The sequence below is a fragment of the Pipra filicauda genome, unplaced genomic scaffold, assembly GCF_003945595.2.
Source record: "Pipra filicauda isolate LSUMZ 115617 unplaced genomic scaffold, ASM394559v2 scaffold4_size7858003_pilon, whole genome shotgun sequence".
NCBI classification, from domain to species: domain Eukaryota; kingdom Metazoa; phylum Chordata; class Aves; order Passeriformes; family Pipridae; genus Pipra; species Pipra filicauda.
In genome coordinates this window covers 1,131,853-1,148,388 of record NW_024104643.1, presented here as the reverse complement: position 1 = coordinate 1,148,388, position 16,536 = coordinate 1,131,853, and the positions used below count along the sequence as shown (strand labels likewise).

The 16,536-nt window shown below is 40.3% G+C and overlaps 1 protein-coding gene across 3 annotated transcripts in view; it reads right to left on the bottom strand.

The window, feature by feature from the left end:
- Positions 1–15,300, bottom strand: part of PPP1R12A (protein phosphatase 1 regulatory subunit 12A) — a 113,605-nt gene extending 98,305 nt beyond the window's left edge. For all 3 annotated transcript variants that reach the window (XM_027747743.2, XM_039386694.1, XM_039386695.1), the window contains exon 1: positions 14,969–15,300. In XM_027747743.2, the coding sequence (XP_027603544.1) occupies positions 14,969–15,205 (237 nt within the window). In that variant the 5' untranslated portion in view covers positions 15,206–15,300. The remainder of the gene's footprint in view (positions 1–14,968) is intronic.
- Positions 15,301–16,536: the final 1,236 nt, after the last annotated feature.

The following is a 16,536-nucleotide window of genomic DNA, read 5'->3' as shown; positions in this document are numbered from 1 at the left end:
AAAACCCCAAAACAGGCAGACAAGCATTAGTTAGCACACCAGTTAAAGTCCCCATCTCCCCAAACAATACTCCTGGAAGAACTATACTGAGCATCTAAATTTCTGCATCCAATTCTAAGAATCATTATTCAAAGCAGTCAATCTAAACCATACTTTCATTAAAAAAAACCCAAACAAACAAACCTCCTTTTCAAACTCATTTCTCATCAAGCCAGTGCCCCCACCTCTTCTCTTACTCACCTGTTCACATGTCCTTTTTAAAAAAAAAAGTCAAGACAATCTAAGATAAGATTTCTGAAAACTCTAGGAAAGTAATGCAAGATAACACATGTATTAAATAAATATTTGCTTGCTTATACAGCACTGAAAGTTAGCAACTGCATTTTACATTTGCAGAACAAAGAATACTTTGCTATAACAAAACTTGTTACTTTCTTTCCATAACAAACCTTTTCTGTTTGGTATGCTGCTGCCATTCCTCCTCTCCAGTAGTTTCCCTGCTTCCATATCACACTTTTCAGGAACTAAGACCACACAGCATCTGTCCAGACTAACTTTGCAGTAGGTGGAAAGATTACAACACAACACGTGCCTACCTACCTGCCAAAAAAAGTAAGCTCTTACATCCAGAAATAGATGGAGCAAAGCCAACCCTGCTCAGCACACTGAAGCCTGCATACTTGCATTTAGACTGGAGAGAAACTCCTTGCCTGGACTGACTAAAACAAGAAAGACCACACTACAAGCTATCAAGGCCAATATAATATCAAACAGCATTCTAAAACTGTTGGCTAAATGTACAAAGTTAAAAGAGGTGCAGAGCAAAAGTCATTCTTCTCCTTTGGGTAGCCTTGGGAAGGGGAAAAAAAAACAAAAAAAAAAAAACAAAAAAAAAAAGAGGCCAACCAGAATAGAAGAAACAAAAGACTGTTTGGTACACTACTGTAGTAAGTATCCTGTCTCCAAATATTTACTTGCCTTCTGTGGCCAAGGACTTGAAGTCAGAATTCCTTAGACCCTATAAATCAAAAGCCACATAACTCAGATGTAAAAAAAAAAAAAAAATCTTTAAAGTAAAAGAAAACCCTCTCATTTTTGTTTCACTTAAAAGTATTCAGGCAAAGGGACAAAGGTTAAACAAATATCTTCCAGATACTTCAGTGGCAGAAGTAGTAGAGCCTTCCACTAGGTACTCAACAGCCAGTATCTAAAGGTACTTTATATACTTTAAATACAGCCCACCTCATAACAAAGTAGTACCACGCTCAGTGTCTACTCCTTGAGAGGTAAATTCGAAAGGTTGTGAAACCTGTGCAATAGCAGGTTTTTGTCTTCAAGGACCAGTAGAAGTACTTTTTTTTAGTAATTCTCATCAAACCACAGCTCTACTTTGTCTTTCACCTTTTTAACTGTCCTCCAAGAAAGCACTTTTCATCAAAAAGAATTTATAGTGTGACCTGCCTATTGGGAAAAGATCCTTACCATTTTGCCTATTTATGCCACTGTATTAGTTTTTTTGCAGCCTTAGGGCACAATACAATATCCTTCTTTCTTCAAAGACAAGGTTTCAATATGGCTACCAGGATTGCAGTTTAAGGAGGCTGCATAATTTTTCTTCCAGTTTACGTAGGACCCTTGGGAACATGTTGGCAGAATTGTTTGGTAGTTTGCCCGCATATATTTCCAGCTCTACCTTTGCCTGTAAGTCAGATTTTTGTCAAAAACTAAACCTGAAGTAGTGCTAGTTGGAAGCCTCCATGAAAATCTGAAATATACAGCAAACTTCAACACAAGACTAAAGATTTCTACAACAGTTAAATTATGGTTTTATAAATTTAAATAAGTAGTTCCCTGGGAACACCACAGAACAGTAGCATAGCACTAATACAATTTCACCCAGGTTTTGTCTTATTTCCAAAGCTAAACCGCACATGGAACAGTAAACCTTTCACCTAGACAGTACAGTTATACCGAGCCACAGCAGAGCACAGATTCATGGAATTACCATCTGTAAGCATGTAGTTTGCCACTTTTAATAGGCCTTTTATATCAGCAGTTCTACACCAACTTCTACAACTGCAGGTAATCAGCATCACTGCTGCATGAAAATGTGCACACATATTTGGCAATCTATCCTACTTTCCTGCCATTCATCTGTAAAAGTGACTAAATGCAAATTAACAAAACTCCCTGTAACAGCAGCCACAGAAGTGAGGGCAGAGGAATAGCAAGAATTTGTTGTTTTAAAGGAAGGAGCTAGGGAAAGCGAGGACTTTGAAAAAAAGACTTATTTAAACAAACTAACAAAAAAAACTTTGGATATTAAGCACTGTCTTCATACAAATATTTGCTGACTTTACAGAAAAGATCTTTGAATCACAGACTGAAAACAAGTGGCAAATAACTGTCATTTGGTTGTTGAACAGAAGAACAAAGTTATGAATTTGCTTCGGTATTTGTCTCCCGGAATTCAGAGCTGCTTGGCTCCAATTTCCATCTGCAAAATGAATAACTTCCATTTTAGGAGACCAACTTGCAGGAGGTCAGAGCAATCTGGCTATACTTGATTACACATCATAGCTGGTTACAAGCTGAAGGAGCTGCTTGTGCCAGTACCTGCACAAAATAAAATCTAAGTTCATCAAAGCAAGTGCACTAGAACTTCCTCAGCTGGGGCAAAAGTTGCACTGAACTTTACTACTGAGATTCAGCTATTACTGGAGAATTTTATATCTACTTCTAGCAGTTTTAGCTCAAGTGTTGGATGAAGTTATAAATTAAATAATCCCATATCACAGTAACGTAGAGTCAGGACTTTGGCTTCACGCAGTCGAAGACTTCTGTCTCCAAATTGAGTGGCCTGTACAACTCAACGTATGTTTGCCAACTAGCAAGTGCAGAATATCCACAGTCCTTTGAAAGAACTCAGGAAAAAAAGGATTACTGATTTATGGCACTTGGTGGAAGAACAAGTTGTTACAACTACGGGCATAATATATGACTGAATTATGACAATACAAAAAATTCTGAATTCTTTCATTGTATGTGGGACATATTTTGAAATCACAGGTCAAACTCAATGAAAAAATGAAGAGTACAAAGTTAAAGCTTGCCAATTTGAACATTCTTCTAAAAAAAAAAAAATATTGCTGACATTCACTTGAATTCCCAAGCTCAAAAAGAATGCTGTAGAAGTTTACTGCAAAGATTCAGAGACAATTAAAGCCGAAATTTTAACTCTTTGTTTTATGGCTGAAGAGCGCTATTAACAACCTAAGCACCTGTACTATTCATACAGTAACTCTAGCAGCTGTAAACTCTAGTAAAAACAGTATGAAGACATGGTGATATTACAGGTTTATTACATCACTACAATACATCTAGGTTCTACAGCACACCTCCATATTTGATCCTTAACACAAGAGATACCACAAGAGTCAATAAACTACATGGCATGAAAACATTTCCTCCTAATAGCTGCAAAGACACTCAAGATGTTAAGAACTATTAACCATAGAATGTAACTTACACTCGAAGTAGGAGGGGAGGAAAATATATACACTTACACCATAACCATCACAACAGCCTGTTTTAAAAATACACTACCACTCTTTGGGATAGAATCAAAAAATTCCTTAAGTGAAACAGATCAAAGAGTTTGACATCTCCAAATGCTTCTAAAGCTACGTAAACAATCAAAATCACTATGAGTTTGCTCTAATCTATAACCCCCTGATACCTGCTGATAAGGGATATCTATTTCCATTGCAAAAATGTAACTTTTCTTGACTATAGCTGCTTGTAACTATAGCATCTTCTGCACGAGTATTTCAGTGAGTTTTACTTCATATTGCAGCTCCTACAGCTTTTACCGTAACCAGTCCAATCTGACCTTTTCCACTCATTCAGTGAGATGCAGCACTTCCCTTTGATTCTTGCTTTTCTGTGACAGAGATGCCTGATGACAAGTCAAAAGCCCCAGGTTAAACAAGCATCAGAACACACAATTCAAATCCAAGATAGCAAAGTAGCCAGAACCACCGGCTCAACTACAGAAACACATGCCTTGATGGCTAAAGAGAGGATTTTCTCAGCATGACAGACCAACCCATTTAGCCAGTAGCTTGTGGCCCTATTGTAATTTTCAGTTTAGACACTGTGCCAGGTGTAATTTTCAAATTAGTTGCTGCTCTCATCCCCTCCACTCACCCAAAGAAAGTGGGGCAGACACATTACCTTCGCCTAGTTATTCCAGCAGACCACCATCTCTCTGCTACTCATCCTGTATTAGCATAGTCTTGTAAGCAAGAACTTCCCTCCACTCTGCATTCTCTGCTAAACTGGCAACAGTATTGTTGTTGTATGAATACAGTGTTTCAAGCAAGGAGGGAATCGTACTCTCCCCATGCCCAACTTCCTCTAGGTAGTAGAACTTCTTAAAAGAGAAACTTATGCAACTGTACGATGTAATATGGGTCTCATGAATCACGGACAGCTACTAAAGATAAGCACAGAAGTGTATTGATAAAAAGTCAGTGATGTCACTCCTACTTAAGTGACACTCCTCAGTTTTACAGCCTATCATGCATGAGCTCAACTGCCAAACATCTGAAGCCAGATTTTAAACCATATTTGTTTTAGAAATTGAAGGTTCTGACCTAAAGTTTAATACCCAAGTAATATTTGCAGTTTAAGCTGCAATAAAGCAGTCCAAATCAGTTGATTCAGGCTGTTACTTAAGTTCTGCATAAGCACCCTCCAAGTATTAATAGAATGCATGTTATTAATAGAAGCATGTTACCAAATACATTATCAGCAAAACATGACAAAGCAAAATGAAGAGGGGAAAAAAAACCCAAGAAAATTCTCACATATTTAAGTCATTTATCTTGGCAATAGAAAATAATATTAGGTAATTACAGAGAACAAATGAGAAGTGCTCAAAATCCTAGAAGAAATTAAGAGAAAGCCTTCCAAATGCAGTCATGAGATTTTCTGTCTTGAAAACACTAAGTACTTGTGCAGGTAAGCAAACAGCTGCTCAGATACCAAGTCCTTGGAGGATCTCCAAAAAGGGGGAAGTTACACATCAGCTCTTCAAGTCATATCTCTGAGTAGTTGATGATGAATGATGTCACTGAAGAAACTATGGCTCTGATGCCAATGCTCCTTAATAGAAAGTTACATTTAGTGCTGTTTGGTTTTTCACTTTGAATCCCCATAGCTTGCATGCCTTCAACTTTTACTAATGCTTTTTAATTTATATGCTGTTTAAAACAACAAAAAAAACCCCCTCAAATTTAAAAAAAAAAAAATCAAATTAAAAAAACAACAAACACGTACAAACCAACTTAAAAGCAAAATGTCTTTAACAAGAATATTATCATGCAAGCTTTTCCATGCCACAGCTTTTGTGGTTTTATGTTTTAATCCAGCATATGCACCTGACATGGCAGGTCACTTACTCTAAAAAAGGATGCCAAACAGCTTTTAAAATCCACCATCTTATTAATCACACATTTTGTTTTTGTAGGTTTTTCTGGCTTTTGTAAAGTTTTTATAGGTCAAACTGAAGCTGACACCCAACAGTTGATCTTCTCTCAGGAACTGCTCCATATACATCCAGAAAAACTCCCATTTCCATGTTCCCTATGCCACAGAACATACTAATGATCATGCTTCAGAAAGCTATGGTAACTTGTTCACCAGTACACTGATTCTCATATGAGTAGGCTTTTTGCAGAAAAAATTCTAAAAATATTTATTTGCAGCAGTCAAGTCCTAAGAGCCACTTGAGCTTTCAAATGCTATTGTTATAGTTACAATCAACACTTTTTTACTGTATTATAGAGTACAGCAATCTCTTTAACTGCTGAGAAAACAATCGAGACAGAGCTCCCCACCCCCACATCTTACGTGGCTAACTGATAAAACATAAAATATATAATGTATCTTCTGGCATTCACACCAAGTTGTTCTGTATTTTCCTTAAAAATAGTAGTTTTAAAATCACCGCTGCAATATTTACATACAGCTATAGGTAAAACTTGGTTTATACAGTAACTTCATAAGCCTTCTTCGGAGTCATATTTGATAGATGAGGCCAAAGCCCACCTTCAGTATTTTACAAGTATTTTAGAAGTGTTAAGCACAAGAGCCACTAGACCTGTTAGGTTACTCCTTTGCAGAGGTGGAGGAAAGCTGCTTCTCTTCCTAAGCCTACCAATACCCAACAAGCACTGCACCATCCAAGTGCTAGTATCCAGTACCACTGTTACACATATTCAGGCATAGCTATAGGGACACGCAAGTGCCAAGCATTTTGCTAGGCTGGCTGCAAGCAAGCAGAAAATGAGTGACCAGAAAGCCATGTCCAGAGAAATTCATCCACAAAAAGCCACTGCCAGTCCGTGTTAGCACAACTCACCCTCTCTGCTCTGCTACACTCAGAAGCTGAGAAAGTGACATTACACAAAAATTCTTCTTTCAGAGGTAACACACTTTACTTTCATTTTCTACTGAGTAGGAGACAAAGCACAGACTCCTCATGAAAAAAAATCTTTATTGTTAGGACTTAAAATAATTCAACTTGCTACAGTAATTGAACAAAGTAAAAGTGGTAGCAAATTGTGAAATTTGGCAAGCTTTCTAAAGACATTGTTTTATACAATTTCATAGAAATGAGATTGTGCCTTAATAACAAGAGTCCAAATTTGGCCCACAGACATAATGCTGTCACCGTAACTTTCACTTTTCACTTTGACTAAAACCTAAGGTCAATAATTTTTGCCCAAATTTGCAGCAAGTTCAGAACCTAAAGCACCAGGTTTAAAAGCATTTTCAAATAACAGGTTAACAAAACAAGCTTAAAAGCACTGACTTTTCATAACTAGCTAAAAAATAATTTATTGATGCAATGACAATAAGCAGTGTTACTTATATTGTATAGAACACAGGGAAGGTAATAAAAATTCAAATTGATTGAGGAGATAATACAAGTAGTTTTGGATTGTTTCATTGTTGGGATGGGGAGGCACTCTTTTGGAAAACTAATTGATTTCATTAAGATTATTCATTTAATTAAGCCTACTTATTCATGTATAATTGCATATATTTGTGAACATACTGCAAAAACAGTACCTTTGTTAAAACTTGGGACAACCCCAGGAAACTGAAATTCATGTGAAAATATATATATTTCAGATCCACAACACAGGCCAAGACTCGCACATAATTCTCTGATGTACAGGAAACCTCAAATACTCAAGTATGTATACAGAAAACTCTGGCTACTCTTCCAGCTTCACTGTCAGTATGGCAAAACAGAAACTGCAAAACTAAACAAATAATCACCCCAGAACTAAAACTTGCATAGTAATCACCACTGGCTGGCTTACTGGTCACATTAAAGCAAGCTGTCAGAGTTTGAACTCAAGAGCCTGAATTACAATCGTAACATAGGAAAATAAATCAAAGGCTATTTCAGACTGATTTAAAAATAAAAGATAAAAAAACCATCAGTGAAATAGAAGGTTTTAGGGGCTAGAACCATTTCCAACGACCACAGCTTACAGATAATTTAGTATCAAAATAGATGGTTATGTGCTAGTTACAGACCAAATATAAATATTCAGAAATTAAGGTAGTACAGGAACTATTTACTTGCAGTCTTGAAGACAAACCTAAGTTTGTATGCAGCCCCAAAGTGAGGCTACATTTAGTGGTTAAGATTTTCTCAGGGGTTTCACCCTCTTTATAAAGCCAACTCCACTCTTCACTCTGTTTAAGAGACCTTTAGAAGCCATTAGTCTAACAAATATATTGTTAATTGTTATTGTTAAGTGCTAACACAGGCATAAATGGGAAACAGTCTTGTTCAAAAACTTCATCATATTGCTCTAATTTTGGTTTTGTGAAAGAGCCATCAAAAGATTCAGTGTTTCCAGGATAAGTACAGAGGCTGATTCAGTGAACTCAAAAAACAACTAAAACAGAAAAGTTGGGTACCAGGTCTTGCCAAAAAAAAAAAAAAAAAAAAAAAAAATCCAACAATGCTTCCCCCATACCCTCAAGTACCCTGACCATCTTTTGCCTACTTGTTTTATCTTACAGTTTTGAAACTACTAGAAAGGAAACAGCTGAGGAATGCTGCCACTCTTATGCCATGCTTTCCATTGACTGTCATTTCAAGAATGCATATAGGAAAGTAAAGGAGCTTGGAATGTCACCACCCATCCAGCAGCATTAGAAGCTGCCCAGCTTACGGATGGCTCCACTGCCTTGCAGCTGAACTCCAGTCTGCATTTTACCATTGCCCAGATCAATGAAGAAAAACATATTGTTGAGCACTGATATAATATTTGTTAGGCAAATGTCCTCATATGCTGCATGTCTTACATGTTATAAACTATATTTATACTACAATACAGCAGTAAAGATATCATTTACAATTTCTTGGTTGCAAGAATTCCAGAAAAGGTGTACTCCTGCTACAGTTGTCCAAAACTACCACCACGTTCCTTTCAGAGCATATTAGTTGGTCTAAATCCAACTCATCTGAATATATCCCTGGATAAAATTTCAGCATTTGCCAGAATATGTGCATGTTCCTCAATTTCACATGGTGTGAGTCCAGCCTTTGGAGACACAATCACACAGAGAGAGGCTATCAATTATTGGGCTCTCAAGTTTTGAGAGGATTGCAGCAAGTGTCTAACTAGGCTAAGTAATAACTTTGAGAGAGTGAGAGTATGAGGAAAGCGATAAACAAATAAAGAACTGGACAGGACCCTGTCAAATTATCTGTTCCAACTAAAATTTAATATATTCTTAAACCTGGAATACAGGTCCCTCAGAAGACTTAAGTGGTATCCGTACTAGTGATTTATACAGACTGCTTCTGTCTCCTAGCCTCAGATTTAGCTAACTGAAATTCAGTAATTTGGTAAAAAATAGCATTATTGCTACTACAAAGCTAATATCAAAAAGGCCTTGACTCAACCATGTTCCCATTAGTTTGATTCTTACATAAAAGAGCACATCTCATCTACTCTTACAAGGTGCTTTTTGATGACTTATCATGAAAATGTGTTCTAATAATACCGAAACCAGAATATGTAGAAAATCATAGACAAAGCTCTACTATAAAAGCAGCAATAATGCTACGGTGAAATTCATATCTATAGACCAGCAGAAACTGTCCCTGAACATTAGCTTCAGTAAACACCAAAGCCCTACCAGCTGAATTCATCCTTACACTGGAATGTAGAACTCTTCCCCCATGACTAGCAAGTTTAAGAAATCTGTCAGTTACGCTAACATGGAAACTGGCTTTAAATACTTTAATAATTTCTATATGCTAGAATTCACTTGGGTTATTCTATCTGTGTACAAGAAATATCCATAGCAATGAAAAGAAAACATAGAAATCCCAGGTTCAGACTTGACAGACCACTCAGAAATAATACACTTAAAAAGGTGAAGAGAGGGTTATTTGTTTCTTTTATAAAACACTAAAAAGAACACAATTCTTTTGAATGCATTTAAGATTTTCACTATTTACAGTATATTATGAAAAATCACAGCTTTTTTTCTCCTCTTCTTACCTCCATTTCAAAGAGTAAAAAAAAAAAAATCTTAGATGGCAAAATCAGTAGAGAGTTAACAAGTATTTATTGTACAATCTGAACCTAGCTACTGTAACTACAGAGAGAAAGATCTATGGCCCACACAAGAACCAACTCCTATTACAAAAGGGATTTTAAACAAATATGCCTCTGTAGTCTAATCACCAAGTGAAGGCAATATTACCATTATTTCAGGACTCTTTTTCTCTGTGTTTTGTTGCACAGACAGAAAACTTAAAAAAAAAAAAAGCCGGGATAAAATAATACAAGGTTAGCAAATTTCTCCAAAATTCTCAGTTGTAGAACATCTACAATGAGAGCGTTAGGAGATTTGGTGATTGCAAGGTTGCTTCCCCTCCAAAAGAGTGCAACTTTACTAGGATAGCTCTGAGCTATTTCCATACCTTCCTTACCCTTGGTTGTTGGGGTGCTGCTGCTATGATGCAAACACCTTACAGATTTAAGACTGTAACAACCTGTTCTTTGCTCTTACGACTTGACATGCTGTGGCCCCAGCTCAAACATGATCCATGTTATCATTCATCAAAAAGGATCCCAACAGTGTGACTTAATGCCCTCTTCTCAAGTTCTAAGGCAAACGGATCCAGTGCTGGTAGATTTTATGTACCTTTGGTATCACTCGGTGTTTGAAAGGGTGTTGTAACAAGGACAGTTGATGCCAACTGTAACAATGCTCATTACTATATCAAGTACTAAGAATATGCCAACAGAAGTCCTGACAGAACTTTTCAAGGAAATATTAAGACAGCAACACCTGTCCTTACTCAGTTAGAAAAGGGAAGATTTCAGTGAAACACATAACACCTTAATTACTACCAAAGGATCAATGCAGCAGAGTCCTTCAACAGTGGCATCAAATCAAAACTTGTACTTAACACTGCAGACTGCTCTGCCTGCAAACTGATATGTAGCTACGTAAATGTTGGTAAAACAGTCTGACCTTCATATTCAGCTTAGTAGTTGAGGAGTTGCAGAAAACCACTATTTGATACAGAGAGACAGACTTTAAGGAATATTGTTTAAGTAAACTGTATTTGTCCAGACGAAAAGAGAGCACATGAATCCTTCATCAAGGAGCAGGGGCCTTCACCAGTAACACCCCCTACAGGTACTCGATGATCCCCACAGACAAACAGCCAAGACAATTTCCCTTATCTTAGCTCCAAAGTAGTACCCTCCCTAGGAAGAAGTAAGATCAGGACATATTCTTTTCATGCTATGTAGTGGAATTAGGCTGCAGCACTCACCTTCTCACCAGAGAGAATGAGGTCAAAAACCAGGTTACTATCTCCTAAGTCTGAGCAGCCTCAAAGAATAAAGGCAGTCAAAAAGCAGGCTGCATAAATTGTTATACCTAAGCACAGTCTAATCTCAGCCACTTTCTTTATCAGGAGAGTGCAGGTACTCCACAGTGTACATCCCATACTCCCAGTGGAGCAGCGTGCACAGGAAATCCAGGCTTCCAGGAAACTGGCCACATCGTGATCCCTCCCTACTACACACAGCCTTCCCATGTGCTGCCCAGAAAGGGTGGGCTCCTCTTTCCTGTACAAAGCTCTACATAACTTCTAGATAAACTACTTTCAGCCACCTAAGCAATAAATTCCACTCAGAGCTAGTGAAACAAGTCCTCTTTCATGGAAGCCAGGGAAAGCAGAAGAGAGTCTAAACTCTGAGGAAGGAAGGATAGGTGTTAAGCTTTCAGGATGACAGAGCTGAACATCGCTTTGAAGAAATACGTCTGCCCTCGAAGGGACCAGGTTTTATTGAAAATATTATATTATCTCTTCTTAACATTATTTCAGAATATGACACTTTTACCCCCCCCCACTCTGCAGAAACTAATAACCTGCAAGGTCACAACTCACCTTTGGGCTTCTTTTTTGTCTCAAGTTCCTGTTACATTCAATTGTTAAGGAGATTAGAAAAGTTGCACTTATCTTTAAGTTAGATCTCATCCTGCATGACAACTGTCTGCAAATGCAACACTGAAAACCAACTTCTAGTAAAGTAATGCATTGTAAACATTGACATCTGATTGTAAATTTAAGGTCTAATCTAAAAGTAAGTTTTCTGATCTTCCAGACACATGCACACAATATAAATGCAGGTTATGCAGCAGAGTACATATTATTCTGCTGCAATATCCTACATTGCACATATCTCTGAGACAGAAAAATGGTACACACAGTTTGGTCCTTTGTGCTAAAGGCCTAATCTGAGAACTTGTGCTAGAACAAGTTCTTAAAGTAAGTGACATTTGACACCATTGCATACAGGAATAATAATAATCACATAATGACAAGTTTTTCCCCTTCTGCAAGATCTCAAAAAAATTTAATTGACCTATCCTCAGATACGATGCACTCAAGTCCCCTCATTTATGCACATGCAAATATAAATCAAAATTACTCATTGGCAGTGTCAAGACATGAAGCAGGTATCTACAAATATAATCCCCCCCTTCCACAACTGAGTTACCAAGTCAACTGTAATTTTTTCTTTCCCATATGCAGAAAGAGAAACAATTCCACATAAAGCTTTCTGATGGTGATGGCATTCTACCCCATTGATAAAGGAAAAGCTTAGCTAATGGCTTTAGTAAAAGCTTGATGCTCCACTAAAGACCAGATCTGAAGTCTATCAGAATTTCAGGATTAATGGTACTTCCCCCTCAGCACTTCCAACTACCTGGGCCATGGAAAAGAAAACACAGCTGAAGTCTCTTCCTATAACTGCCATATGCATCAGGAAAATCAGAAGCTAAACAGTATATTAAATATTTAACTCTATTGCTATTTCAGACACATGCATTTGCCCTCCATAACTGCAAAAAAAAAATTGATGGAAGAAAAAAAAAAAAGACACAACCCAAAGAGGTACAATCATTTTCTCTTTGCTATGATAAATTTATTCCTGTGAAGCAGTAACATCTACATGGGATCTGACAGATGACACGAAACAAAAAAACCAACCAACCAAAAACCCACAAAGCAACAGCAAACCATAGCGGTCTGAAACACAACAACACGGACTTTGACACAACTGACATCAGTCAGTCAAAACTGTGAGGAAGAATGACAAGCTTCTGAAGTTTCCTTTGAGAACAGACACAGCTTTGTTCATGCCGCAGCCAAATCTGATTAAATGAATCCATGTTATAGACTGCATCATGTTTGACTTGCACCTTTTATATGGCATACTAGAGGAAAATAAGATTTATTGATAATAATGAAGTGAAACCATTCAGAGTTGGTTATAGGCAGGGATTTGTTATATGCCTTTTTCTTAAATAGCAACAGGCAACATTCATTTATGGGACTGCCTCAAGAGGATTATAACTTTACAACCGATCTTCTTATTTGCTTTCAATATCATAAAAGCAGAAAAGACCCTGTGGTATCACTAAAGAGGGGGTGGGAGAGTGAGAATTTTAGAAGTGATGTAAATCTTTGCCTCTGTTCCCTTCAACTTTTACCTTCCAAATGGCAAGCTGACTACAGGTAAAAAGGAGAGAATAAGTGCTGAATTATCCTGATGAAAGCTTTGTTGTTTATAGTATCAAAGACATTTTGAAAATGCCATCTGGACTTCGTAAAGAGAGATAACACCATCTCTTATTCTAACAATAGAGTTCAGCCAAACGTCATCCTTTCCTACGAATCACTACCAATCACTGGAGTACAGTAACTTGCAGACCCAAGGATCTAACCAGTTAAGGTATGACTTCTAGTACAGAGCTCCCTGGAAGCATGAAGCAATCATAACTTGATTAGAGGAGGATAAATACATAAAACTCATACTGAAGTGACAGGCTAGCCTGCAGTCAGGTAACTGTGCTGCAGTAACATGCTGACAGGCTTAACCACAACACACATTCATTCTTCCAGTTCAGTTCACAACTGAAAGTAAACCAACACCCTTTACAGGGGAGCAAGTGACAACTCATACACAGGAAACAGAGCAAAGAGTGATAGAAACTTTTATCTTCAGGAGGGGATAATTGCAGGGCAATTTATATATTTCTAGAGTCTCACACCCTTGAAAAATCTATATGGAATGCAGAAAATAAACTAACCATCTCATTTTTGGTTTATGCGAGAAAAATGCTGCATAAAAACAATATCCTAACTACCTCACCTAATCATTTTGGGAAAATTTCTACTTGATCAACCTACACCTCATAATCACTAAGATTTTTTTTTTAAACTACTGAAGAACTTCTAAAATTAAGAATGAGAAGCTAGCCTGTCAAAGATCATTTTTTGTTTTCCAAATATTCAGTGAATCTAATATTGTGTGGAAGCTTTTGGCCTTCTAGAGAAAAAAAACTATTCAGGCAAACCCGCATTATCTCCGGATTGCCACAGTCTTTCCTTATTTGGCTAACGTTTTGAGATTCCAATCAGACTGCTATGAAGTTCAACATGCACAAAGCATCCATTTTGAGGAAACTCCATAGCCAGTTTCCCTTCCATTCCCCCCCGGCCCAAGTGAAAGTTATCTCCCTCGGCACCAACCCCCTCCCACATACTCACAACCAGAACAAAGCGAGATGGATTGGGTTTTTTACTACTTTCCAACGCACGGAAGAAAAATGTAAGAGCCCTGCTTCCCTTGAAGTTCAGCTTTCCCACTGCGGCGGGAGCCATCGGTAACGAAAACAAGCAGCCTCTTATTGATACGCGTTTCTATATAAGGAACAAAACACTGGTTCCCCATAGAAACCGGAGAGAAATAGATGATCCGTCTCTCCCCACTCCTGCTCGCACACACGAGCGGGGTTTAATCGGCTCAACTGCTGCGGAACCGTGGAGACGGGGGACGCAGGGAACTGCTACCGGGATCCCAGGCAAGGGGCAGCGGGGAAAGCGAGTCCGCCCTCCTCACCTGCAATCACCCCCCCGCGCCGGAGAGCAGCTGCCCCCGACCCCGCAACCCCCTCAGGGCAGGGCCTGCTGCCCCCGGCCCTCCAAGGGAGGCGCTGCCAACAGGGGAAAGCGAAAGGGGTCAGCGGCACCTCCTCCCCGCCAGAGGAGAGGCCCAGCCGCCCCTTCCGACGCCCGGCCCGCGGGGAGGGGGCGCAGCCTCCCGCCCTTGCAGCCCCGCCGGCCCCGGGGCTCGGCTCCGGCCCCTCCGGCCTGTCCCAGCCCGACCCCGCCGCCGCCTCCCCGCCCCGACACCCCCCAGCGGAGGGAGCGCGGCCGCCTCCGGCCCCTTCCTCCTCCACCTCCGCCGAGGGAAACATTCAGCCGGCCTCGCCCCCCCCTTCCCCGCCTGCCTGACCCGGCCAGGCCCCCCTCGATCAGCCCCGCACCGACCTGGTGGAGCGCGGTCAGCCCGTCCACATTGGCGTAGTTGATGTCGGCGCCCCGCTCCAGCAACCGCAGCACCTCCTCAGTGTCCCCGCTGGAGCAGGCGGCCAGGAACACAGCGCCGTCGTCGAACTTCACCTTGGTCTTCTTGCGCTTGACCACGGGCGGCTCCAGGTCGGTCTCGGAGCCGATCCAGCGCTTCAGCTGCTCGTTCCGCTTCTGCTTGGCGTCCGCCATCTTCATGCCCCGCTCGCGCCAGCCCCCTCAGCCCCGGCCGCGCCGAGCGTACACTTTATACCGCCACTATCCCACAGCGCACCGCGGCCGCGCGCGCTCACCCGCCCAGCCGGAGGGCGCGGGGCGGGCGGGGACCGGAGGGGCGGGGCGGTGGCTGCTCGTTAGCATAACCTCGCGAGAGCTCCAGGGGGCGGGGCGCGTGCGCGAGCGGCGCGGGATGGGCGGTGCCGGAGTGGAAGTGGGAGTGGAGGTGGGAGTGGAAGTGGGGGAGTTCGTGGTTTGCGTCGGGCAGCTCAGCTGAAGATGCTGCCAGCCCTTGCGTGCGACCTCTGTGTCACCTGTAGCAACACCCGCGTTTCTGCCTGTAATGACAAACGGGGCACGTGCAGACACTTGGAGGGAAAAGAGGAAAGAAATGGGACAGCTCCTGAGGGTCCTTTGTTTTGGGAGGTTACACATGACTACGTCAGGCCGGCGTGACATACAAAAGCACCAGCTGCCATTTGCCCCTACACTTCCTTCCACATTTGCGCCTATCCTTTAGGGGGCCCACAGGGAAGCCGGAGAGAGACTCTTCATCAGGAACCGTAGTGACAGCACAAGGAGTAATGGGTACAAACTGAAAGACGGGAAATTCAGACTAGATATGAGAAAGAAATTCTTTACTGTCACAGTGGTGAGACACTGGAACAGATTGCCCAGGGAAGCTGTAGATGCCCCAACCCTGGTGGTGTTCAAGGCCAGGCTGGATAAGGCTTTGAGCAACCCGGTCTAGTGGGAGGTGATCCTGCACATGGAGGACTTGGGACTAGATAATCTTTAAGGTACATACATTCCTCAACATTCTGTGATTCTGTGTGACAGTGAACAAAGCCTTGTGCTTATTGTCCATTTTGCCTAAAGTTCACTTCCTTGATGTGAAAACCTGGGGTAGCACATCATCCTTTCTCTTGGGAGAAAACAAGTGCAGCATTTGAAGATACAAAGACTAAAATTTTTTTGTTCGGAGTTGCAACTTCTAGGAACCAAGCTATTACAGATAATAAACTATTTTCCATGGTTTCTTTAGCTAAAGGCAATATGTATTTTGCTTTAAATGGAATAATCTTTGGGGATAAAATGTGGGGTTTATTTTCAGCTATAGGAAACAAAATATAGTTTGAGAGGGTCACCAAACCTCATGCACTTCAAATTTTGCATGATTTGCACTTTTCTAATTATAATGTCTCCTTCTTATGGTGGGCAGTCTCACAGCCAACTCAGGGTTCTTATTTCCATTTTTATTGATAAAGATGTCAGCAGCATTTCACAAGAAGTAATAGCTGTAAGGTGCCTGC